We start from the raw sequence: 26297 nt of genomic DNA, 5'->3' as shown, positions 1-26297 counted from the left end.
ACTTGGTATCGTTTTTAATTTCCCTTGTGGCTTTTCTTTAAGCAGTGGACTATTTAGAAATATGTTGTTTGATTTCCAGATATTTGGGGATTTTCCAGAATTCTTTCTGGAAAAAAATTAATTTTTAATTTAATTTGTGATCAGGGAACATACTTTATATGATTTCAATCTTTTTGAATTCATTGATGTTTTCATTATGTATGGCCTAACATTTTATGTTTTGGTTTTTTTTTCTTTTTTTTAAGAGACAGGGTCTAGCTCTGTTGCCCAGGTTGTGCAGTGGCACAATGATAGCTCACTGGAGCAGCCTTTAACTCCTGGGCTCAAGCAGTGCTCCTGCCTCAGCCTCCCAGGTCTCTGGGATTACAGATATGGGCTACAGCTCTTGGCTGTCTGTCCTTGAGAATGTTCCATTGTGTGCTGGAGAAGAATTTGTATCCTCTTGCTGTTGAATGGGGTGTAAATGTTGATTAGGTTAAGTTGGCTGATAGTGTTATTCAAGCCTTCTGTGTCCTTATTAATTTTCTGTCTACTTGTTCTGACAACTGGGAAGGATTTTTGAAATCTTCAACTTGTTGAATTGTCTGTTTCTTCTTCCTTTTTTTTTTTTTTTTTTTTGAGATAGGATCTTGCTTTGTTGCCCAGGCTGGCCTTGAACTCTTGAGCTCAAGCAATCCTTCCTCAGATTTCCTGAGTAGCTGGGACAGGCAACAGACCACCATACCCATCTGTTTCTTTTAATTCTGTGTCAGTTTTTGCTTCCTGTGTTTAGGGGCTTTGTTGTTTGTCATTATACATTTATAATTGTTTTATATTGTCATATATTGACCATTTATCATAAAATGTCCGTTTCTGTCTCCTGTAATATTTCTATTTTGAAGTCGGCTTTATCTGATACTAATGTAGCCTTTCTATTTCTATTATAGTTCCTGTTTGCATGGTGTATCTCTTTCTGTCCTTTTACTTTCAATCTGTTTTTGTCTTTGGATTTGATGTATCTCTCGTAGACAATATATAGTTACATCTTGTCTTTTTTTAATCCATTCTCACAGTCTCAGCCTTTTTAGTGTTGAACCCATGCAAGGTTAAAGGTGAATCCATATAAGTGAATTTACATATACCATCTACTGTTTGTTATCTGTCTTATGTCTTTTATGATCATTTATTTCTTCTTTTTTGCCTTCTTTGGGTCAAACAAATACTTCAGTAAACCTTTTAAAATTCCTCTCTTTTTTTTTTTAAGCTTTTTTTAGTGGTTGCATGTTGACATAATCATAATCTATTACAATTAATACTAACTTAATTCTGGTAAAATATAGCAGCTCTCCACCAGTATAGCTCCACTTTCACTCTCTTCCTATGTGATACTATTGTTTTTATTTGTATTTTTTAGAGACAGATCTTGCCCTGTCACCCAGGCTAGAGTACATCAGTGGTATGATCATAGCTCACTGTAACCTTGAACTCCAGGGCTCAAGTGATCCTCCTTCTGAGTAGCTAAGGCTTCAGGTGCATGCCCCCTTGCCTGGCTAATTTTTTTTTTTAAGAGACAGGGTCTTGTATATTGCCCAGGATGGTCTCGTACTCCTTGCCTCAAGTTATCCTCCCGCCTCAGCCTCCCCAAGTTCTGGGATTAGAGGCACGAGCCACCGTGCCTGGCCTCACATCCACATACATTTAGAGCGAATAATTTAGTGTTATAATTACTGCCTCAGGCAACCTAATGTTTGAAGAAGGTAAGGCAAGAAAAGAGAAAATACATATATTTACCCAGATGTTTACCATTTCTGTTGCTTTTCATTCCTTCCTAGGGATCCAATTTACCATCCAGTGTCATCTTTTTCCAGCCAGAAGGATTTCTTTTAATATTTCTTATAGTACAGTTTTGCTCAAAGTAGATTTTCCCAGTCTTTGTTTATCTGAAATATAGAATTCTTGATTGACAGTTTTCTTTCAGCACTTCACATGTGCTATTCCAGTGTCTTCCGACCTCCATTAATTTTGATGGAAAGTCAGATGAAATTACATTTTTGTACCATGTATGTCATTTTTGTCTTACTGCTTTTAAAATTTTCCTTTTGTCTTTCAATTTTAGTTTGACTAGGATATATCTAGGTGTAGTTCTCTGTATTAATCCTACTTGAGGTTCATTGAACTTCTTGGATTGTAGATTCGAGTTTTTCATCAAATTTGGAAGTGCTTCATCCATTATATCTTCTTGTATTTTTTTCTAGCCCTTTCTCCCTCCTTTCTGGGATTCCCAGTACATACATGGTGGAATGCTTGACATTGTCTCACAAGTCTCTGAAGTTTTATTAATTTTTCTTCAGTCTTCTCTCTGTGCTTTGGATTGGATAATTTCTATCTGTATATTGGTATCTATATTCTAGTTCACTGATTTCTTTTTTCTGCAATTCTAAATCTGCCACTTAGCCCCTCTAATGTGTGTTTCATTTCAGTTTTTGTATTTTCAACTATAGAATTTCCATTTGCTTCTTTTTTTTTTTTCTTTTTCTAGTCAAGTGCAGTAGTGAGGAGAGGGGAAAGTAGTAGAACAAGGAGTTCAATCTGTAACTGACTGTGAACAATCAAGTGAGATAACTCATTTGCTTCTTTATTTTATAGTTTCAGTTTCTCTCTTGAGATTCTCTGTTGACTAAATATTAGCATGTTTTTCTTTAAATCTTTGAACTTAATTTCCTGTAGTTCTTTGAGCATATTTGTAAATCCAATATTTGGGCCCACTCAGAGTCAGTTTCTATTGACAGGATTTTTTGTCCTGAGTATGGGTCACACTTTCTTGTTTCTTTGCATGTCTTAATCACTTTTTGTTGAAAATTAGATATTTTAGATAATCTAGCAACTCCAAAGTTTAATTATTTTCCTTAGAGTTTCTATTTTTTCTTTTCTTTTCTTTTTTAAGTAATTTTCCTGAACTTAAACTGCCAAGTCTATCTTCCCTGCAGTGTGTAGCTGCTGATGTCTCTATGTAGTTTTTTTAACTTTTTATTTTGTAGCTTGGCTCTGAAGTATTGACTTTTTTTGCGTAGTTTAGCCAGTGAGTTTTATAGAGGTCTGGGGAATGCATTTAGAGTTGCATTTAGTTCTCATATCTCCTTTAGCTTTGGCTTTTTTAGAAGACTCTCTTGGGTCTTTTCTGTATACACACTGTTCAGCAGTCAGCCAAGAATGTATGCAGAACTTATTTCAGCTCTTCTATGGCTCTCTCGTTTTCAAAATCTCCTTGTTAAATTCTGACTGGTTTGCAGCTCAATCAGAGCTGCATCCTTGAATTAGCACAACTCCTCATTGTCATGTTTAGTCCTTTGTTGATAAAGCGCTACAGTTTTGGTCCACTTTGCTAGGGGTTGAGGTAGAGATCAGAGTTGCACCAGGCAAGAGGTCTACAGACTCCTACTTTTCTTTCCAGAAGCTTTAGTAGTTTTTCAAGAAATAAATACTGCTCAATTTATTATTTGCCTTTAGTCAATTTCCAGTGCCCTAAAATAATTGTTTTTGATAATTTTATCTAGTTTCATACTTGTTTTCTGCATAGGGGATTTGTCTGACCTTTTTACATCACTATTATGAGAAGTGGCTTTGTTTTGCTTATTTTGAACTGTAAATGGAATCATATATACTGGAATCATAACATACTGTATGCATTATTCAGCTTCATTTTGATGTGTGATGCTTAGTTCAGTTGCTTATTTATAGTATGGTATTCCATTGTATAAATATGCCACAATTTATTTCCTGACTGTAGACAGTTGATTTAAGTTTTTTGAGAGTATGAATAATGCCACTCTAAATCTTCTTGTACATGTCTCCTAATGCATATGTGCAAGAGTCTTTAGGATTCATACTATAAGAGTACAGTCACTAATTCTTAGACTATGGAAATCTTAGCCTTACTAGATAACTAATACGCAAACACAGCTTTCCAAAGTGGTTGTACCCAATTTCTTTCTGGTTTTTTTTTTTTGTTTTTTTTTTTTTTTTGAGACAGAGTCTCACTTTGTCACCCAGGCTAGAGTGCGTGGCATGATCATAGCTCACTGCAACCTTGCACTTTTGGGCTCAAGTGATCCTCTTGTCTCAGCCTCTCGAGTAGCTGGCACTTTAGGCACATGTGATTACACATCTAATTTTTTGGTTTTTAATTGTTTTTTGACACAGAATCTCACTATGTTTACCCAGGCTCCAATATCTGTTTTTACCACCAATGGATGAGAGTGGCCACTGTGTACATCCTCGACAACACTTGGTGGTATGATTTTTTTTTTTTTTTTGAGATCGGGTCTCACTTTATTGCATAGGCTGGTCTCAGGTATTGTAATTTTAAATTTGATTTCCTTGACTACTAATGAACTTAAATATCTTTTCAAGTGTTTGTGGGCTGGCCAGGCACGGTGGCTCACGCCTGTAATCCTAGCACTCTGGGAGGCCGAGGCGGGTGGATTGTCTGAGCTCAGGAGTTCGAGACCAGCCTGAGCAAGAGCGAGACCCCGTCTCTACTAAAAATAGAAAGGAATTATCTGGCCAACTAAAATATATATATAGAAAAAAAAAAAAATTAGCCGGGCATGGTGGCGCATGCTTGTAGTCCCAGCTACTCGGGAGGCTGAGGCAGTAGGATCGCTTAAGCCCAGGAGTTTGAGGTTGCTGTGAGCTAGGCTGATGCCACGGCACTCACTCTAGCTTGGGCAACAAAGCGAGACTCTGTCTCAAAAAAAATAAATAAATAAATAATTAGCTCGGCATGGTGGTGCATGCCTGTAGTCCCAGCTACTCGGGAGGCTGAGGCAGTAGGATTGCTTGAGCCCAGGAGTTTGAGGTTGCTGTGAACTAGGCTGATGCCACGGCACTCTAGCCAGTGCAGAGCGAGACTCTGTCTCAAAAAAAAAAAAAAAAAAAAAAGTGTGTGTAGGTCATCTGTAGTTTTTCTTTGAAATGCCTATTCATGTATTTTGCTCACATTCTTAAGGGAATAGGAAGTGTTTATATGTTCTAATTACTAATCCTTTGCAGTTGTGAATTACAACTATCATTCTCAGTTTATAGTTTATCTTATTATGTTAAGTTTTGATAAACAGAAATTCTGATTTTTAGCAATTTCCTTTATGGTCAATGCTTTTTATATCCTTTGCTGCCCTGAGCTTATGAAGCTTTTCTTTTATATTTCCTTTTGAAATTTCATAGTTTTGCCTTTCGCATTTAAGTCTTTAATCCAACTGGGATTTATTTTTGTGTACTATTTGAGGTAAAGATCTAACTTCTTTTTTTCCATATGGGTTTGTTTTTTTTTTTTTTTCTTTTTTTTTTTTGGTCTGTTTTTTTTTGAGACAGTCTCACTCTGTTGCCCAGGCTAGAGTGTCGTGGCATCAGCCTAGCCCACAGCAACCTCAAACTCCTGGGCTCAAGCAATCCTACTGCCTCAGTCTCCCAAGTAGCGGGGACTACAGGCATGCGCCAGCATGCCCAGCTGATTTTTTCTATGTACATTTTTAGTTGGCCAGATAATTTCTTTCCATTTTTAGTTGAGATGGGATCTCGCTCTTGCTCAGGCTGGTCTCGAACTCCTGACCTGGAGTGATCCTCCCGCCTCAGCCTCCCAGAGTGCTAGGATTACAGGTATGAGCCACCGTGCCTGGCCGCCTTATGGCTTACTTTAAAAGGAATATTTTCAACTTTACACCATTAAGTCTGATTCCTAGTTAAAAGTTTTTGTAGATGTCATTTGCCAAGAAATAGAACTTCTGTTCTTAGTTTGCAGAGGGTTTTTATTGTGAGTAGATGTTGATCTTATTGAACATATTTGTTATATATGGTAAGATAACGTGAATACTTTCCTTTAAATCTCATAATGCAATAATTTACATTAATCAGTTTTCAAATATTATACCAACTTTAAAGTCCTTGGATGAATCTAACTTGAGTATAATATCCTTTTTTAAACATAGCTAGATTTGGTATGCTAATATTCAAGATTTTTGCATCTTCACTTCTATGACAGATAGGCCTTTTTTTTTTTTTTGTACTTCCATGGTTTTAGTATTGAGATTTCAGATACTTTGTAAAACGAGATGGCAGTATTTCTATCTTTTTATTCTTGGGAAATGTTTGCAAGATTGGAATTACCTGTTCCTTGAATGTTTAATATAATTTGCTTGCATAGCCACCTAGGTCTGTATTTTCTTTTTGCAAAACTTTTCTATTTCCTTGAGTCTGTTTTGGTAATTTGTAATTTCCTACTAATTTATCCATTTTATCTAAGTTTTCAATTTATTGGCATAAAGTTTCTGCTTGTATTTTTAGTGGGGCTTGACATTTAATTCTTAATTCAGGTCTTTCACACAGGTTATTATCTTGATCACGTAGAACTAATGTCTCCTGTTCTTCCCTAGAACCTCTCTATTTTGCTCCAAAAATCTTGGCATAGTGACATGGCCTCTAATATTTGTAGCAAATTTATCTACTACTCACAAAACTAGTTTCATAGTGATTCCATTCATACTAGACCTACATGGGATACTTCAGATGTTCGTTGTAGCATTATTTGTTATAATATACAACTGATCGTAGCCTAAGTGCTTATACATAAGTGATTAAATTAAACTATGTGGTATCATTATCCCAGAGATTATTATGCAACCATAAAAAAATAATCTGTGGTTTGCATAAGCTGGGTAGGAAAAAAAATAAGACAAACAGAGATGAACCTTGAGGACATTATGCCAAGTGAAATAAGCCATCACAAAAAGACAAATGATGTGTGATTCCACTTACATGAGATACCTAGAATTCATAGAGACAGGAAGTAGAATGGTAGCTGCCAGAGACTGGGGGAGAGGAGAATGGAGAGTTAATGTTTAACAGGTACAGGGCTTCAGTTTTGCAAGATGAGAAGTGTTCTGGAAATGGATGGTGATTATGGTTGTACAACAGTATGAGTATACTTAGTACCACTGAACTGTACACTTAACAGTTAGGGCCAGGCACGGTGGCACTCATCCGGAGTCCCAGCTACTCAGGAGGCTGCTGACGCAAGAGGATCACTTTAGCAAAGGAGTTCGAGGCCAGCCTGGGCAACATAGCGAAACTCCATCTCTTTAAAAAAAAAAAAAAAAAAAAAGACAGACAATAACAAGTGTTGAGGAGGAGGATATGGGAAAATTGAAACGCTCATAAATTGCTTATAGGAATATAAAATGTATACCATATAGCCACTTTTGGAAAGCAGTATTTCAGTTCCTGAAAAGGTTAAATGTAGATTTACCATATGACCCAGCAATTCTACTCCTAACTATATATACCAAGAGAAATGAGGCCGGGCGCGGTGGCTCACGCCTGTAATCCTAGCACTCTGGGAGGCCGAGGTGGGCGGATCGTTTGAGCTCAGGAGTTCGAGACCAGCCTGAGCAAGAGCGAGACCCCATCTCTACTAAAAAAAATAGAAAGAAATTATATGGACAGCTAAAAATATATATAGAAAAAATTAGCCGGGCATGGTGGCGCATGCCTGTAGTCCCAGCTACTCGGGAGGCTGAGACAGGAGGATCCTTTGAGCTCAGGAGTTTGAGGTTGCTGTGAGCTAGGCTGATGTCACGGCACTCACTCTAGCCTGGGCAACAGAGTGAGACTCTGTCTCAAAAAAAAAAAAGAGAGAGAAATGAGAACATATGTACACATAAAAACTTGTGTACAAATGTTCACATCAGCGTTATTCATAATAGCCAAAAGGTAGAAGAAACCCAAATGTTCATCAACTGATGAATGGATAAACCAAATATGGTACATCCATACAATAGAATATTAATCAGCCATAAAAGGAATCCAATACTAATACATGGTACAACATAGATGAACCTTGTATGAGGAACCATATATTGTGTAATAACATTCATATGAAATGTTCAGAATAGGAAAATCCATTAGTGGTTGCCAGGGTTGGGGAAAAGGAGGAATGGGGAATGACTGCTAATGGGTATGGGGTTTTTTTGGAGTGATGAAAATTTTTTGGAATTAGATAGTGATGATAGATTCACAACCTTGTGAATATAATAAAAACCACTGAATTATACATTTTTAAAGGGTGGATTTTAAGGCATGTGAATTGTACCTTAATTTAAAAGGTTTTTTTTAATTGAAATTTAGAATTCACTTCTTTAGTTGCACCAGCCACATTTCATGTGATATTAGTAGCCAAATGCTAACAGATTGGATAATATAGATACAGGACATTTCTGTCATCATGGGTAGTTTTATGGGACAGACAGTACTATTCAAGAATAAACATTGCTAACTGGGTATGGTGGCATGTGCCTGCAGTCCCAGCTTCTCGAGAGGCTGAGGCAGGAGGATTACCTGAGCCTAGGAGTTCAAGGTTGTAATGCACTATGATCACACCCATGAATAGCCACTGTACTCCAGCCTGGATAACATAGCAAGATTTGTCTCTATTTTAAAAAATAAAAAAATAAACATTTTGCTTAATTCATTGGCCATGTCTCATTTTTTAAATTGTATAAATAATTCATAAGTAAATTGTTATAAAAATCCAAATATGCAATGAAAACCCCAAATCCCATAGACCACCATCCATCCTAGTATCTTATCCGGAGGTAATAAACACTGTCATCCATTTACCATGTATCGTTCTGACCCTTTTGAGTACTTTTATATATGTGTATTTATCTATATCTAAATTGTTTGCAGTTGTTATCAATAATGGTCCTGTGATAATCCTTTTAAGTAATTTAGTTCTTGGCTTCTCAGAAATTCTTGTTATAGGTCTCTAACACTCATTAGAGTTCTCATCCATAGGTGATGCTGGGAACAGAACTCCAAAAGACCAGAAGGTGAGTTGGGGTGGATAAGGTAACGGTGAGAGGTAAGAATATGAAAATGGGAGAAACTTTTGGCCTTACCATCCAGTCAGTTAAGCCACCAACATATAACCATTCACCCTATAATCAGCCCTGTGGGTTGTGTTCATCTAATAGATGTTATAGGAATGCAAAAAGAGGTTACCAAGAAATGTATGCATTGAGTACTATATGAAAGAATTTAGGCCATGGTGGTTCACACCTTTTCCAGCACTTGGGGAAGCTGAGGCAGGAAGATTGCTTGAGGCCAAGAGTTCAAGACCAGCCTGGACAACATAGGGAGACCCTGTTTCTATTTAAAAAAATTAGCCGAGCATGGTAGTGCATGCCAATGGTCCTAGCTACTCAAGAGGCTGAGGCAGGAAATTGCTTGAGCCTGGGGGTTACAGTAAGCTATGCTCTCACCACCACTGCACTCCAGCCTGGGCAACAGAGCAAGACCATGTCTCAAAAAAATGAAAGAAAGAAAGTAGAATTTAGCAGTATTCAGCTAGGTGAGATGTAATCAAGAAAAGCTTCCTAAAGTTGATTTTTGAACCAGGTTTGTAAGGAAAGGGCAATTTTACCTGATAAAGTAACCATAAACTTCCAAACATAACTCATTCCATTTGTATTTTGAAAGACAAGTTATTTCTTACTCTCAATTTATTTCTAACCCATGCTACTATTTTAAAACTTATTTCTTCATCTCCTTCCTTACAGCTCCGTGAAGCTATGGCTGCCTTAAGAAAATCAGCTCAAGATGTCCAAAAGTTCATGGATGCTGTCAACAAGAAGAGCAGTTCCCAGGATCCGCATAAAGGTTAGGGTCAAGAAGTACCTGGGTACAGATGGGAGGTGACTTCTTAACGGAGATTTCATGGATTGCTGGCTCGCTTTAGCATCTCAGAATCCTTTTCTACCTCCATTTGTTTCTTTTAACACTACCAGCTGTATGCCTTTTTTTTTTTTGAGGCAGAGTCTCATTCTATTGCCCGGGCTAGAGTGCCGTGGCATCAGCCTAGCTCACAGCAACCTCAAACTCCTGGGTTCAAGCAATCCTACTGCCTCAGCCTCCCGAGTAGCTGGGACTACAGGCATGCGCCACCATGCCCGGCTAATTTTTTCTACATATATTTTTAGCTGTCCATATAATTTCTTTTTATTTTTAGTTGAGATGGGGTCTCGCTCTTGCTCAGGCTGATCTCGAACTCCTGAGCTCAAACAGTCCGCCTGCCTGGCCTCCCAGCGTGCTAGGATTACAGGCGTAAGCCACTGCACCCAGCCTAGCTGTATGCCTTTGATAGATATAACATGATTGTGATTTTGTTTTCCTTGTCTTCTGCTTTAGTTTTATGTCTGCTGATTGTTTGTGATATGCCAAACTCTTTATCCTTAGTAGTTATCAAATCCCAATTATACTGATGCTGATTTTCCAGTCTGTGATGGTATTATCTAAATACCTTTTTAGCCCCCTACATTTAAGCCTTTTCCGTGTTCATGACTACTTCTTCCAACCCAGGTAGAGACTAGGGAGAATAGAGTAACTCAAACTCTTAAGAGAAGGAAACTTTGTTTGTAGAGTGGAGCTAATTAATAGATACCGTACTCAAAATGTTTTATAAATACTGTTTAGCATTTAACAAGTGGTAGTTACTATTACTGTTAATAAGGAGTTGGAGACATTTGGTTAAAGTGAGATGTTTGTGAATTACACAAAGTCTTCAGTTATTTAAGGTTCTGTTAGCATAAACAATTGAGTTATCTGTATCTTGTGTTTCTGCCTTTGGCCAAGAGAACAGCATAAGTGGCTAAGGTTCAAAGATTGCCCCATTTTCCCTGGTTACTTCCCTCTTTACCTTTCCATTTTCTACCCAATCTATGGCATAACTCTTTAGAACTTTGCTTTCTTCCATAGGAACCTTGAGTCAGATGTCTGGAGAACTAAGCAAAGATGGTGACCTGGTAGTCAGCATGCGGATTCTGGGCAAGAAGAGAACTAAGACGTGGCACAAAGGCACCCTTATTGCCATCCAAACAGTTGGTATGTCCAAACTAGAGGAAGCACTAATGAAAGGCAACCTGCACATCTCCATTGCTATTTGTTTCTTTTCCCCACAGACTTTTTGTCTCTCACATAGCAGCCAGGATGTACATAGAAACTGATAGTTTTTAAAAATTTTGTTTATCTTTCCCTTTTACTCAGGGCCAGGAAAGAAATACAAGGTGAAATTTGACAACAAAGGAAAGAGTCTACTGTCGGGAAACCATATTGCCTATGATTACCACCCTCCTGCTGACAAGCTGTATGTGGGCAGTCGGGTGGTGGCCAAATACAAAGATGGGAATCAGGTCTGGCTCTATGCTGGCATTGTAGCTGAGACACCAAACGTCAAAAACAAGCTCAGGTACCTGAACAGAGGACTGTAAAGGGAGTAGAGGCTGGGAGCACAGCACCTGCCCTGTTTATGCCATAGTCCAGATCTCACAATTAGCTTTTGTGTTCTTAGTCCCCGGTGGCCAGAAACCCTTTCTCTTTCTTTGCCACAGGAGTCATGTGGGTGATTCTTTCTCCTTCCTTTTTTAAATTCCTTTTCTCAAGGGGAAAACTTGTAGGAAAACTAGGAGGAGAGTAATCAAAATTGATTAATGGTTGGGGGAATGAGGGATTCCCATAGAAGAAAGAAATGAGGTGGAGACCAAATGGTTAGCAGCAGCATAGGAATCTTACAGAGGAACAAGAATAAATGGTTTTTTAAAAAGTGGGGGATATGTTGGTTAGATTAAGGGAGAATTTCTAACTCTTAAGGGGGGAAGGAAAAAAAAACAAAACAGGAAGAACGTAGTAGACTGGAATGTCTTCCCTGAAGTGTGTCCTGTTATCTAGAGGAGCAGAAGCTATGATAAAATAATTTCTGTAGATCATGTTAAGTATCATAACCTCCAGATCTTTCTACCGTCACTCTTTACAGGTTTCTCATTTTTTTTGATGATGGCTATGCTTCCTATGTCACACAGTCTGAACTGTATCCCATTTGTCGGCCACGTGAGTGTCCCTCCATTCTTCCTTAACTCTTGTCAGTTTTCTCCTGTACCTTGTTTTTCCTCTTAAAACAGCAGTTGAAAAGTCCTAGTATTTTTGGTACTTTGGTCTCAAAGAACATAAGTTGAAGCCAGGTGTAGTGGTGTGCACCTATAATCCCAGCTCCTTGGGAGGCTGAGGCAAGAGGATTGCTTGAGTCCAGGAGTTTGAGACCAGCCTGAGCAACATAGCAAAACCTCATCTCTTTAAAAAAAAAAAAAAAAATCAAAGACTGTAAGTTTGGTTGATGTCCTTTCGGAGATACATTTTTATACTTTTACTGTTCATCTCTAGGGCTGTGTCTTTGTAGTCAAAGAGTGAAACATGGGCCAGGCGCGGTGGCTCACTGCTGTAATCCTAGCACTCTGGGAGGCAGAGGCGGATGGATCGCTCAAGGTCAGGAGTTCGAGACCAGCCTGAGCAAGAGCGAGACCCTGTCTCTACTAAAAAAATAGAAAGAAATTATATGGACAACTAAAAATATGTAGAGAAAAAAGAAAATTAGCCGGGCATGGTGGTGCATGCCTGTAGTCCCAGCTACTCAGGAGACTGAGGCAGGAGGATCGCTTGAGCCCAGGAGTTTCAGGTTGCTGTGAGCTAGGCTGACGCCACGGCACTCTAGCCGGGGCAACAGAGTGAGACTCTGTCTCAAAAAAAAAAAAAGAGTGAAACATTAGAAGGTCATGACTGACCTTGGGTGGACTACTCATACATGTGTTTTGATTTTATTTCTAAGTGATTTAGTTTGAAAAGGTGTTACTTCTTTCCTCATCTAATGCTGCACCTAGCATTTGTATTAATCTGTAGTCTGCAGAGTGCTTTCTACAGAAGCTGTGTTAGATGGAGCTTCATAGTGTTCTCTTGTTACTCTGGCTTGGGGACAGACTCCTATGTAAGCAACCGTTTTTAATTTCAGAAGAGTCTACTAACACTGCTGTGTTTCCATATAACATGACAATAAATATATTCTGAGTCCCTTAAAAACCTGATAGAGAATGAGAAAGGAGGACAATCTTTTTTTTATTAATTTCATGATGCCACCTGATCTTTCTTAATTTACCAGTACACTTATATCAACAAGTGAGCAAGAATTTCCACTTAAATTTTCCTAAGGACAAACATCCTATATGAAATGAGTGAATCACTTCTATTTGCATATTGCTTATTTAGTATTTATTTGATTTTTAGGATTTGATTTTTAAATTTGTGCAATCTAAACATTAGGTTCACTGCTTAGGTGGTCTTAGTTTTGCTTCCCTTGAGAGTATGATTTCTTCTCTCCCTCCCAACTTGAAAAATATCAAATGTCTCCTTGCCAGCTAGTTTTCCCTATCTAGACATGCCTTACCTGCCATCTCTCAGCTCTACTTCTTCTTTGGAACAGTGAAAAAGACTTGGGAGGACATAGAAGACATCTCCTGCCGAGACTTCATAGAAGAATATATCACTGCCTACCCCAACCGCCCCATGGTGTTGCTCAAGAGCGGCCAGCTTATCAAGACAGAATGGGAAGGCACATGGTGGAAGTCCCGAGTTGAGGAAGTGGATGGCAGCCTAGTCAGGATCCTCTTCCTGGTACTGTTCTTCCCTAGAATTTTGGAGATAGGGGTCAGGATGGGGTTGACGGACATAACCAGCAATAATGAGAATGATTTCATAACTATTTTATATCTTTCCTCTTTCTTATCCTCCTATCTGTTCTCAGTGTTTCCGGTCAAATTTTACTTTGTTCTTTTTTTGTTCCTCTTTGGATGGTTGTTGAAAATAAAATCTCTGAATTTAATTATGACACTAATCTGCATGATTTTGACTTATTATCTTTTTTTCTCTGGAAGTATTCACATTGTGTGTAGGTACAGAGAAGGCAGCCAATTCTGTTTTTCCAGGTTTAAGGTTTTATTAATAATGGGATAGTGGGACAAAGAAGAGGGATCAAGGAATTGAGGGTCTTGATTATCTTTCAAGGCTCTATTTAACTCTTAGATCTTTTGCACTCATCCTTCTCACCTTTCCCACCCCCTCTTACAATTATATTTCTTCTCTGTGTTATCTCAGCCCTTTGTTCCTAGGGCCTTATGATCTTTATCACACTTCTTATACTCAGTGTAAATGTCTTTCCTCCTTTAATTTCTTAAACAAGGAGTATATGTTTTTCTTCTTTATGTTCCTAATACTTTTCATGGAGCCTAGCTTGTAAGTTTATTGAGTAGATACAGAGTTGGGGGCTCATCAGGGAGATTTCCCAGAGGTGGCACATGATGTATAATCTCCACACGTGACATGATAGATTCTAGCCTTTAACCTGTTTCCCCGCCACCCTCCTGTCCTCCCGATCACCCAGGATGACAAAAGATGTGAGTGGATCTATCGAGGATCTACACGGCTAGAACCAATGTTCAGCATGAAGACATCCTCAGCCTCTGCACTGGAGAAGAAGCAAGGGGGACAGCTCAGGACACGTCCAAATATGGGTATGTCTTAAAAGATACCTGGGGGAGGGAAGAAACAGGGCAAACTAGCAAAGGAGATTATATACAGTGGTTATCCTTTGTTTACCAGGGTGATACTACTGACTCATTGGAAACAGGATGTGTACCCTGAGTTGTTTCCAGTAGTGGTGATGGATTTGTGATGCTGCCTCCACATGCTGTGGCTCTGATTTGTTCTAAACAACCACATAAAAATCTGAGACAACTGGCTTCGGTTAGGGTGGTGGTAGTTACCTCTGTTAGCCACATGAGAATTATCTGCCGTGTGTATTATCCATGGTCAGTTTTCTTTAAAACTCAGACTGGTTTTTGTTTTTTGTTTGTTCATGTTCCTTTCATACTTTCTGGTTGATTTTTTTCCTGCCAACAAGAGCTGATTAAAGAATGCATTTTTTAAAATATTCACCAAAGTGTAATAGTTAATGAGGTAAATCATCTGAGGCAGGAAGATACAATCTTAACTAAGTCAAAACCAGCATGTGCCAGCATCCTCACTGATTGGTGTAAATAATGGGAACTGACAGTTTCAGCACTTACTTAAAATGTTTCCATTGCTACTTTTTTATATTGCATAAATTAAGGATCAGGTATGTGAGTGAATGCAATTGACACAGCTATCATCTTCTCAGAGGTCAATTTCCCTTTTACTGTAGGTGCTGTGAGGAGCAAAGGCCCAGTTGTCCAATATACACAGGACCTGACCAGTACTGGAACCCAGTTTAAGCCAATGGAGCCTGCACAGCCTACAGCTCCACCTGCTCCACCTGCTCCACCTGCCCCACCTGCTCCACCTCTATCCCCCCAAGCAGGTGACAGTGAGTGAGTGCTATTCCTTCTTTTTTCTTCAGTTTCTTTCATATTATATTCTCTGCATGCCTTACTACATTATCTCTTTTCTAATCTCCTAGAAGCTTGGAAAGCCAGCTTGCCCAGTCACGGAAGCAGGTAGCCAAAAAGAGCACATCCTTCCGACCAGGATCAGTGGGCTCTGGTCACTCCTCCCCTACATCTCCTACACTTAGTGAAAATGTCGCTGGTGGGAAATCTGGGATCAACCAGACATACAGGTGAGAAAATCTCAGGCTCTCTGTGGGAAGGTTGGCAATGTGAACTAAGTGGTCACTGTGTAGGGAAAGTTCCTTGGCTCCAAAGGGCTTAGTTTAAGGTTAAGATGGTAAGGAGTTTGGACTTGAAAAGGAAGCTTTAACCTTAGAAGTTTCTAAGAAACACAAAGTAAAAGAATAATTGGGCCGGGCGCGGTGGCTCACGCCTGTAATCCTAGCACTCTGGGAGGCCGAGGCGGGTGGATCGCTCAAGGTCAGGAGTTCGAGACCAGCCTGAGCAAGAGCGAGACCCCGTCTCTACTAAAAATAGAAAGAAATTATATGGACAACTAAAAATATATACAGAAAAAATTAGCCAGGCGTGGTGGCGCATGCCTGTAGTCCCAGCTACTCGGGAGGCTGAGGCAGGAAGATCGCCTGAGCCCAGGAGTTTGAGGTTGCTGTGAGCGAGGCTGATGCCACGGCACTCTAGCCTGGACCACAGAGTGAGACTCTGTCTCAGAAAAAAAAAAAAAGAATAATTGGATGCCTGGAAATATGATATCACCAGAAAGTCTTTCTTTTTTTTTTTTTTTTTTTTTTGAGACAGTCTCACTCTGTTGCCCAGGCTAGAGTGCCATGGAGTCACCCTAGCTCATGGCAACCTTGAGCTCCTGGGCTCAGGCGATCCTCCTGCCTCAGCCTCCCGAGTAACTGGGACTACAGGGATGCGCCACCATGCCCGGCTAATTTTTTCTATATATATTTTTAGTTGTCCAGCTAATTTCTTTCTATTTTTAGTAGAGACGGAGGTCTTGCTGTTGCTTAGGCTGGTCTCGAACTCATAAGCTCAAACAATCCGCCCTCCTCAGCCTCCTAGAGTGCTAGGATTATAGGTGTGAGCCACTGCTCCCGGCCCAGTCATTTGTTAAAACTTCTTATTGAACATGGTGCCATCATTGGTAAAATAAAAAGGAAAGACCACAGTCTCTTTCCTTGAATCCTGGAAGTTAGTAAAGACATTTAGAGGACACACAGCAGACAAAAAGCATTGATAAGATACTGGACTCTACTTCCATAATTCACCAGCAAATACATTTTAGGAAAAGGTGCACTGTTGAAATAGAGATATTATCAGTCAGTTAAGAATAAGCCGGGTATGGTGGCTTATGCCTGTCATCCTAGCACTCTGGGAGGCTGAGGCAGGAGGATCGCTCAAGGTCAGGAGTTTGAGACCAGTCTGAGCAACAGCGAGACCCCGTCTCTACTAAAAAATAGAAAGAAATTAACCGGACAACTAAAAATATATAGAAAAAAAATTAGCCATGCATGGTGGTACATGCCTATAGTCCCAGCTACTCAGGAGGCTGAGGCAGTAGAATTGCTTGAGCCCAAGAGTTTGAGGTTGCTGTGAGCTAGGCTGACGACACGGCACTCTAGCCTGGGCAACAAAGTGAGTCTCTGTCTCAAAAAAAAGAAAAGAAAAAAGAAAAAGAATAACCAGGGAGTTTCATTGTCCAGGCTTGATAAGGCCAGGGAAGATCTTTCTTATATCATCTTTAGCTTCAGTAGCACAGCCATTTGAAAGATGAGAGAAATGGCTTAGCTAGCTGGAAGGATAATTACACAACAGAGGTCCTGTTGCCCTTTAAACTGATCTTTTGCATCTCATTTGCAGATCACCTTTAGGCTTAACAACCTCTGCCCCGGCATCCTCAGCACCTCCAGCCCCTCCAGTAACCCCAGCCTTCCATGGCATGCTAGAGCGGGCCCCAGCAGAGCCCTCCTACCGTGCTCCCATGGAGAAGCTTTTCTACTTACCTCATGTCTGCAGCTATACTTGTCTGTCTCGGATCAGACCTATGAGAAATGAGCAGTACCGGGGCAAGAACCCTCTGCTGGTCCCATTACTGTATGACTTCCGGCGGATGACAGCCCGGCGTCGAGTTAACCGCAAGATGGGCTTTCATGTTATCTATAAGACACCCTGTGGCCTCTGCCTTCGGACAATGCAGGAGATCGAACGCTACCTTTTTGAGACTGGCTGTGACTTCCTCTTCCTGGAGATGTTCTGTTTGGATCCATATGTTCTTGTGGACCGGAAGTTTCAGCCCTATAAGCCTTTTTACTATATTTTGGACATCACCTATGGGAAGGAAGACGTTCCCCTATCCTGTGTCAATGAGATTGACACAACCCCCCCACCCCAGGTGGCCTACAGCAAGGAACGTATCCCGGGCAAGGGTGTTTTCATTAACACAGGCCCTGAATTTCTGGTTGGCTGTGACTGCAAGGATGGGTGTCGGGACAAGTGAGTTGGTAGGGGAATTGCTGCCCCTGCCTCCAGCTTTATCATAGTTGCCTTTTTACCTCTTCCTTTGCTTTATATCTGTACTGCTTTCCCTATTTCCCTTTACCTTCTCCCTCAGCTGGAACTCCTGCCACAGGGCCTCCATGAAGCTCTGAGGTAGGGAGGCTAGAGTCTGATGTGGCCCCCCTGAGTAACCCTGTGTATGTGTGTCTTGTGGTGTTTTTTTTTCTCTCATCGTCTCCCCTTTTCCTTTGCTTCCCTCTGTCTTGTACAGATCCAAGTGTGCCTGCCATCAACTAACTATCCAGGCTACAGCCTGTACCCCAGGGGGCCAAATCAACCCTAACTCTGGCTACCAGTACAAGAGACTAGAAGAGTGTCTACCCACTGGGTAAGTAGTCAGGGGCTATTGGGACAACTCAGAAACTGAGGAACATGTACTTGTTTTTCTGTACTTACAGGAACCATCATGTAAAAATTAGAACCAAAAATAGAATACCAAAACGGCCATTTTATTAATTAAATCTTATTTCCTGAATTCCCAGGAATTTCTTCTGTGGGCTTTCCTTGAAACGAAGGCATGGAATGATTGAATAGCAGGTTTCATTGCAGAGAAAGATTATCTGAATTTCATAGCTGTATGAATGTTCTAACAGATTGTGATTTGCTCTGGCAAGTGAAATGTGTTCAGAGAGAAGAAGGCAGGGACCTGATTATATAGGACTTTGTAAACCAGAGTGAAAAGTTAGGATCAAATTCATGGTGCTGTTAGAGGATTTTAAGCAAGCAAGTGATGTGATCTTGCTTAAGGTTACTCTGGCTTCTTTGTGGAGCATAGGTCTTAGGACAGCAAAAGTAAAATTTAGAAGCTCAGTTAGGAATTAATTACAGGAGTATGGGTGAGAGAGTTGGTGGTGGCTGCAGCTTCTATTAGAATGGAGGTGGCAGTAGAGGTGAAAGAGATGAAAGAGAAGAAAGACTTGGGATGCTTAGGAGGTGGAGCTACAGAACTTGATAGGTTGACTTTGGAGTGGAAGGAGAGGAGTAGAATCAAGGACAGTTCCTAAATTTGGGGTTTGAGCAACTAAGTGGATGTTAGTGGTTTTTACTGAGATGGAAGACCAAAGGAATTGCAAGTTTGAGTGAAATTCAGCTTTTGTTTTGACCATGTTAAGTCTGAGATGCCTGTTAGGCAATCCAAGTGCAAATGTCAAGAAGGCAGTAGGATTTCTGGAGAGAAATGTAAAGGCGGGACATAAAGATTTAGGAATCATCAGCGTAGGAGTAATATCTAAAGCCTGAATGATTTCACCTAGAGAGAACGTTGATATAGAGAAGGGGGCTCAGGAGTAAGTCTTGGGTGCCCCAGCACTTTAGGGGTTAAGCAGAGGAGATGGAGCCAGTGTCCAAGATTGATGACAAGAAAGAGGAAGACAATGAAAGAGTAGAATATGGTATGGTAAATTAATAAATATAAACATGTGAACTAGTAAACTTAGTGCTCAAGATACATCGTTAACAGACCTGGAGAGGAGAAAAGCATCAATGAAATAATTCAGAAAATATCCCATAATTGAAGAGGCCAATCATGTCTTAGCATAATAGATGAAAATAGATCCCCACTAAGAGACATGATCATAAAATGTCAGAACCACTGAGGACAAAGAGAAAATCCTGAAAGCTTCTACAGACGAGAAATAGACCACGTAAAAAAATAAAGACTTGAAATGACTTCAGCCTTACCAGAATAACATTGGAAGCTAGATGGCAATTCAGGAATCTATTCAGAATTCTATGGGAAAATTAGTTCCAACCTAGAATTCTAAGCTCAGGCAAATTATCCATTAAGTGTTAAGGTAGGCTAAAGACATTTTTTAGACATGCAGTACCTCAAAGCTTTCCATTATTCCCTTTCTCCAAAAGTTACTGGAAATGTTTGCCATAATGAGGGGGAAAGCCAAGAAAGAGGAAGGCAATGATGGTGAAGTAAAGGGAACTTCCAGGCTGACAGCTGTGTACTAAGTGTAGAGAAGAGAGCAGCCTATACTAGAGCAGGTCAGCTGGCTACAGGAGTGACTTCCTCAGGAAGATGGGTTTGATAGAAAACCTGACGTGTCTGAGTATCTTCAAAGGAGGTTGAGACTACTAGGGAGTCCTAGCAAGGGGTGGGGAACCTGCAGCCTCAATCCCTTTTAATAAAGGGATTTGTTCTGCAAAATTGAATTCAGTCAAAAGGTCGTGCTCAAGTATCCAGGAGGCCACATGTGGCCCCAAGGCCACAGGTTCCCACCCCTGTCTTAGTGGGTAGTGCCTGCATGAGTATTCATGATACCTTTTTTTACGTGCTTGAAATGTTTCATTAAAATAATAAATTCAATTAACCACAATATTATTTCACTCTACTGCTTAAAACTCTAATTGCTTCCCACTGCACTTTGGATTTTATTCTAAGTCTTAACCTTGGGTTATAAAACACTGTATTATCTGGCCCCTTTGTATCTCTCCCCCTCCAAAATTGTTCCAACCACACTGATATTTCTTTAGTTCCTGGATCCGGTTCCTCCAGTGTTTTCCAGCCTACCCCTGGGGACTTCGTACATACTGTGCCTTCTTCCTGGCATCCCTGCAGTTTTCTTTGTGTGGCTATCTTCTTTAACCTTGAGCTCTCAGCTTTGATACCACCTCGTCAGAGAGACCCTCCCTGGTCACTTTAAAACTAGGTCATTTTTACTCCCTTAATTCTCTCATTGAGTCCATGTTTGTGTTCTTTATAGCATTTATGACAATTTTATTTGTTGATTTACTTTTGTTCTGTCTTTTCCATTAGAATGTAAGCTGCACGAGGGTGGGGGCCTTGTGTATCCATTTGTCTGTCTTGCTCACCGTTGTATCACAGCCAGCAGTTAATGTACCCAATGCCTAAGCACATAGTAACCACTTAAACAAATTTTGTGGAATGAATGAATGCTCAGTATAGCTCTTCTAAGGGTTTCATGTATGTGGTAGTGATTAGACCTGAGTTCAAATTCCAGCCCTGCCCCTACCAAGCTGATCCTGTTTTATCTGTAATCAGAAGACATCAACACAAATATTTCCTCTTCCCCCCATCGCCAGTGGGGTTTAATAATCTTTTTTGTACAGTCAGAAAAAACACCTTTATAGGGTTGCTTTGAGGATAGAATATAAAAATATATATAAAGCATTTACATAACACCAAACACAAAATATATGTTCAGTAACTAGAAGCTGCACTTATCTTTATCCAGAGGTATATGACTAATGTCATCATCCAATAAATGAACTATTGTCATCTTTCCAAAAGTATCTCCCTTAAATTTACATGCCAAGAAATTAAGAAGTAAAAGCCTAACAATGAACAAAGCAAACAGAGCAGAAAAATTGATAGCTGAAATGATTACAGTTTTCTCAGTATAACTGTTAACTTTCTTTAACGTTGGCATTTGATTACCATTAATAATTTATTTTTAAAATAATTGTTAAATTCTTAAATTAGATACAATATGAACTCCTTGAGGGTAAAGACTATGGCCTTTTTCATTGTTGTATTCCCAGTGTCTAATAGAGTTCTTGGTGTTTAATATGTGTTTACTGAAAGAATGAAAATCAACCTTACCATAAAAAAGAATTCCGTGAACATCATCAGTACCAGTTCCTCCTGTCCCTTTACTCTCTTTCAGTCTCTGTTATATTGACTTCTGCTTTTCTCACACACCTTTATTTTATGCATCTATTTCTATAAATTAACATGGTATATATTGTACTTATTTTAATGGTTCTGTTATCTGTACTCCCCTCATAGTTTGCTGTTCTCTGGGTGTTAGGCATTCTGGTATTCACTGTTACGAACTGTATTTCTATAAACATCTTTGTAAATCACTTTTTCCCCTTCTGAATTATTTCTTTGGCCTTTACTTCCAAATGAATCAAAGAGTATAGACAGTTGAATCAATCCACTCACTTAGATCGTTACCTAATTTTTAATCTTTATCCACAAAACATTATAAATGATGGTAGCTTAAGAATTATAACAGTATTGGCCGGGCGCGGTGGCTCACGCCTGTAATCCTAGCACTCTGGGAGGCCGAGGTGGGCGGATCGTTTGAGCTCAGGAGTTCGAGACCAGCCTGAGCAAGAGCGAGACCCCCATCTCTACTAAAAATAGAAAGAAATTATATGGACAGCTAAAATATATATATAGAAAAAATTAGCTGGGCATGGTGGCGCATGCCTGTAGTCCCAGCTACTCGGGAGGCTGAGGCAGGAGGATTGCTTGAGCCCAGGAGTTTGAGGTTGCTGTGAACTAAGCTGACGCCACGGCACTCACGCTAGCCTGGGCAACAGAGTGAGACTCTGTCTCAAAAAAAAAAAAAAAAAAAAAAGAATTATAACAGTATTGTGAATTTCTTATGTTCCAGTGATCATATTGTGATTGATTTTATTCTACCTTCCTCTCAGGGTATATGAATGTAATAAACGCTGCAAATGTGACCCAAACATGTGCACAAATCGGTTGGTGCAACATGGACTGCAGGTTCGATTACAGCTCTTCAAGACACAGAACAAGGGCTGGGGTATCCGCTGCTTGGATGACATTGCCAAAGGCTCTTTTGTGTGTATTTATGCAGGTTGGTGATGAAATATAAGGATTGCTTTCTGGGGTTGGGACATGGTGGGGAATTGAATCAGAGACAAGTTGAACATAAGAATAAAGTGCTTGACATGTGAACTGGGAGTAAGAAGAGGCCGGGGACATTTTTATAAAGAACAAGATGAATCATGTGCCTATCTAGGTGGACCAGAGAGAGACAGACAGAAGTGTTTCATAAAGAAAAGAATGGAAGGGGATGAAATTTTGGACATGTTGATGTTTCAGAGGACAGATGTGGTTGTCAACTCCATTGTATCATTTTCTCCCATATGACTCCACTCTACCCAGAGAGGTTTTAGCACAGCTGAGAATTCTCTTTTGATAATGTAAAGTGGCAAAAATGGGAAGTTGGAAAAGGCAAGATTAAGAAGTATAGGAAGCTTTCCCATACTGGCATTGTTAAGACAGAAAGGAGGTATCGTCAAAGAGAAATGACAGACCAGAGTGGAGACATTTTGACTCTGTATGATGGTAGACTGGGTATTGATGGAATGACCTTTATTCTTTCTAAAAGGTCCCCATAACCCTAGAAGGCCTTTAATTCTCTTCATTTTCAGGTAAAATCCTGACAGATGACTTTGCAGACAAGGAGGGTCTGGAAATGGGTGATGAGTACTTTGCAAATCTGGACCATATCGAGAGCGTGGAGAACTTCAAAGAAGGATATGAGAGTGATGCCCCCTGTTCCTCTGACAGCAGTGGTGTAGATTTGAAGGACCAGGAAGATGGCAATAGCGGTACGGAGGACCCCGAAGAGTCCAATGACGATAGCTCAGATGATAACTTCTGTAAGGATGAGGACTTCAGCACCAGCTCAGTGTGGCGGAGCTATGCTACCCGGAGGCAGACCCGGGGCCAGAAGGAGAATGGACTGTCTGAAACAGCTTCCAAAGACTCCCGCCCTCCAGACCTCGGGCCCCCACATGTTCCTGTTCCTCCCTCAATCCCTATAAGTAGCTGCAATCCACCTTCCTCTGAAGAAACACCCAAGAACAAGGTGGCCTCATGGTTGAGTTGCAATAGCGTCAGTGAAGGTGGTTTTGCTGACTCTGATAGCCGTTCATCCTTCAAGACCAGTGAAGGTGGGGAGGGTCGCGGTGGGGGAAGCAGAATGGAGGCTGAGAAGGCCTCGACCTCAGGATTGGGCATCAAGGATGAGGGAGACATCAAACAGGCCAAAAAAGAGGTAAGCAGGGCAGAAAACAGACTAGTGGCTTTTAACTTAGGTACAGTAACAAACCCAATGAAGTCTTACCATGCATGCATGTAGATTATTTTACTTGATGGATATTTCTGAGGCAACCTCATTATATCCCCCCTCTACCTAGCACATTCTTAAGTGTTTGTTTAAAGAACGAAATTTTACTTGGGTGTTTCTTGGTATTTAAAAAAAAGAACCATATAATCCCAGCACTTTGGGAGGCCAAGGTGGGAGGATTGCTTGAGGCCAGGAGTTCAAGACCAGCCTCAGCAATATAACAAGACCCCATCTCTACAAAAAAAAAAAAAAAGTGGCCATGCATGGTGGCATACCCATAGTCCCAGCTACTCAGGAGGCTGAGATGGGAAGATCACTTGAGCCCAGGAGTTCAAGGCTGCAGTGAGCTATGATTGTGCCACTGTACTGCAGCCTGAGTAACAAAGTGAGATCCTGTTTCTTAAAAAACAATTTTTTTTTTTTTTGAGACAGATTCTTGCTTTGTTGCCCAGGCTAGAGTGCCGTGGCGTCAGCCTAGCTCACAGCAACCTCAAACTCCTGGGCTCAAGCAACCCTCCTGCCTCAGCCTCCCGAGTAGCTGGGACTATAGGCATGAGCCACCACGCCCAGCTAATTTTTTATATATATATTTTTAGTTGTCCAGCTAATTTCTTTCTACTTTTTTAGTAGAGACAAGGTCTCGCTCTTGCTCAGGCTGGTCTCGAACTCCTGAGCTCAAATGATCTGCCCACCTTAACCTCCCAGAGTGCTAGGATTACAGGCGTGAGCCACCAGGCCTGGCCTGTTTTTTTTTTTTTTTTTTTTTTTTTTAATTAAATGCTATTTCAAGTTACCTACATCATTTCTTCCTTCTACTAAAGTAGAAAAGTAAGAATTGATTTTAACTATATCTTTAATGATATTGAAACTTTCCACATTACAGATGGTGAAACTGTGTCCCTGGTCTGTATAACACTCTTCTTGTGGTGTTTTCCATGAGCATTATGCCTCATCATGGGGAAGGCTTAAAGGCTTCTGCCAAGAGGGTTTAGTGTTGAGAATATGATTGTTGTTGTCAAGTTGCAGAGTGATTTCCTCATACCCACCCCCCTTTAGATGGTGTACCTCTCCCTGGCTAATGTTATCTTTGAAGGTCATTTAAAGTTAAGTCTAATTATTGAATTTGTCACCTTGGGCCATGAAGCATTTAACCCTTCATTTGTTCTTTTCCAGGACCCTGATGACCGAAACAAGATGTTAGTGTAAGTGCCTGTCTTTTCGACCTGTTTACAAATCTACTTTCTCTTCTCAAGCCTAGGAAAGAAGCTAAGAAACAGCCAATAACTTGATCCCTTCTCTTTCCTTCCCCTCCATCAGAGTTACTGAAAGCACTCGAAATTATGGTTATAATCCTTCTCCTGTGAAGCCTGAAGGCCTTCGCCGCCCTCCTAGTAAGACTAGTATGCTTCAGAGCCGGAGACTTGTGGCCTCTGCTCAGTCCAACCCTGATGTAAGTGACCTTCTGAAACTGTACCTTACCCAGCTTTCTGTTTTATTGGGAGTCTAAGTAAAGAAACATGGAACATTCTCACCTCATCAAGTCCTTCACTATAATTACTGTTAGGTCTTGTCTTGCTTCTTTGGTCTTTATTTCCTGCCTCATTTTCTTTTATCCAACATCTAATTTTCCCCTTGCTACATTCTGAGTCGCTTCCTACAAAACCATAGGTAAGAGCAAGCACTTAAAGGGACCGTTTCCATTTACTCTTCCTTCTTACCCTTCTGCTTCCCCAGGATGTCCTGACACTGTCCAGCAGCACAGAAAGTGAGGGGGAAAGTGGGACAAGCCGAAAGCCCACTGCTGGTCAGACTTCAGCTACAGCGGTTGACAGTGATGATATCCAGACCATCTCCTCTGGCTCTGAAGGGGATGACTTTGAGGACAAGAAGAATATGTCTGGTAGTCTGGAAAAATTTGGGGAGTGGTAGGAAGAAACAGTAGGAAAGTTGGGATAGAGCATTTTTTAAGGAAGCTAAAGTAGGGGAGAAAAATTCAGATCCTAAGAGTTGAAGCTTCTCTGAGGGGGCTTCGTGACTCTAAGCTAAACTATTAATATTGTTTGACATGTCCCTTTCCTCTCTTCTAATTCCCTACTCTTTTCCCTCAACTCCGTAGTCCAGCAGATCTAATTCTGCTTGAAAGAACTTCCACTTAGGGTCTTTGCCTGAGTCCTAGGTTATTGGTATTCCTGAGCTACAATGTGTGGGAGAAAAAATGGGGGTAGAATGTCCAGTCATGAGTTGGGATAGATCCTGACCTCATTCTCTTTCCTGTCCAGGTCCAATGAAGCGCCAAGTGGCAGTAAAATCAACCCGAGGTTTTGCTCTTAAATCGACCCATGGGATTGCCATTAAATCAACCAACATGGCCTCTGTGGAGAAGGGGGAGAGTGCACCAGTTCGTAAGAACACACGCCAATTCTACGATGGTGAGGAGTCTTGCTACATCATCGATGCCAAGCTTGAAGGCAACCTGGGCCGCTACCTCAATGTGAGACCCCTTCCCCGTACCTCTAGATGCTGGATTATCCCATGGTCCTCAGATTTCTACTTCCCTTAACACTCTGTAAACTTACCT

The 26297-nt window shown here is 40.5% G+C and overlaps 1 protein-coding gene across 12 annotated transcripts in view; it reads left to right on the top strand.

Moving 5' to 3' along the window:
• SETDB1 (SET domain bifurcated histone lysine methyltransferase 1) overlaps positions 1 to 26297 on the top strand; it is a 36349-nt gene that overhangs the window by 8627 nt on the left and 1425 nt on the right. For 6 of the 12 annotated variants that reach the window (XM_069480647.1, XM_069480642.1, XM_069480641.1 and 3 more), the window contains exons 4-20: positions 8827 to 8861; positions 9591 to 9690; positions 10786 to 10911; positions 11074 to 11275; positions 11840 to 11913; positions 13334 to 13524; positions 14291 to 14420; positions 15092 to 15257; positions 15347 to 15505; positions 17160 to 17792; positions 18067 to 18183; positions 22269 to 22438; positions 23019 to 23647; positions 24893 to 24921; positions 25037 to 25169; positions 25454 to 25619; positions 25999 to 26210. In XM_069480647.1, coding sequence (XP_069336748.1) covers positions 8827 to 8861; positions 9591 to 9690; positions 10786 to 10911; positions 11074 to 11275; positions 11840 to 11913; positions 13334 to 13524; positions 14291 to 14420; positions 15092 to 15257; positions 15347 to 15505; positions 17160 to 17792; positions 18067 to 18183; positions 22269 to 22438; positions 23019 to 23647; positions 24893 to 24921; positions 25037 to 25169; positions 25454 to 25619; positions 25999 to 26210 — 3272 coding nt within the window. Of the gene's footprint in view, positions 1 to 8826; positions 8862 to 9590; positions 9691 to 10785; positions 10912 to 11073; positions 11276 to 11839; positions 11914 to 13333; positions 13739 to 14290; positions 14421 to 15091; positions 15258 to 15346; positions 15506 to 17159; positions 17793 to 18066; positions 18184 to 22268; positions 22439 to 23018; positions 23648 to 24892; positions 24922 to 25036; positions 25170 to 25453; positions 25620 to 25998; positions 26211 to 26297 lie in introns of those variants that run through there. The other 6 variants (XM_069480646.1, XM_069480648.1, XM_069480645.1 and 3 more) reach the window with 2 other exon arrangements.

This window comes from Eulemur rufifrons, chromosome 8 (assembly GCF_041146395.1).
Source record: "Eulemur rufifrons isolate Redbay chromosome 8, OSU_ERuf_1, whole genome shotgun sequence".
Lineage (NCBI taxonomy): Eukaryota > Metazoa > Chordata > Mammalia > Primates > Lemuridae > Eulemur > Eulemur rufifrons.
The sequence above is the reverse complement of the archived record's forward strand: the minus strand, read 5'-3'. Positions and strand labels throughout refer to the sequence as shown.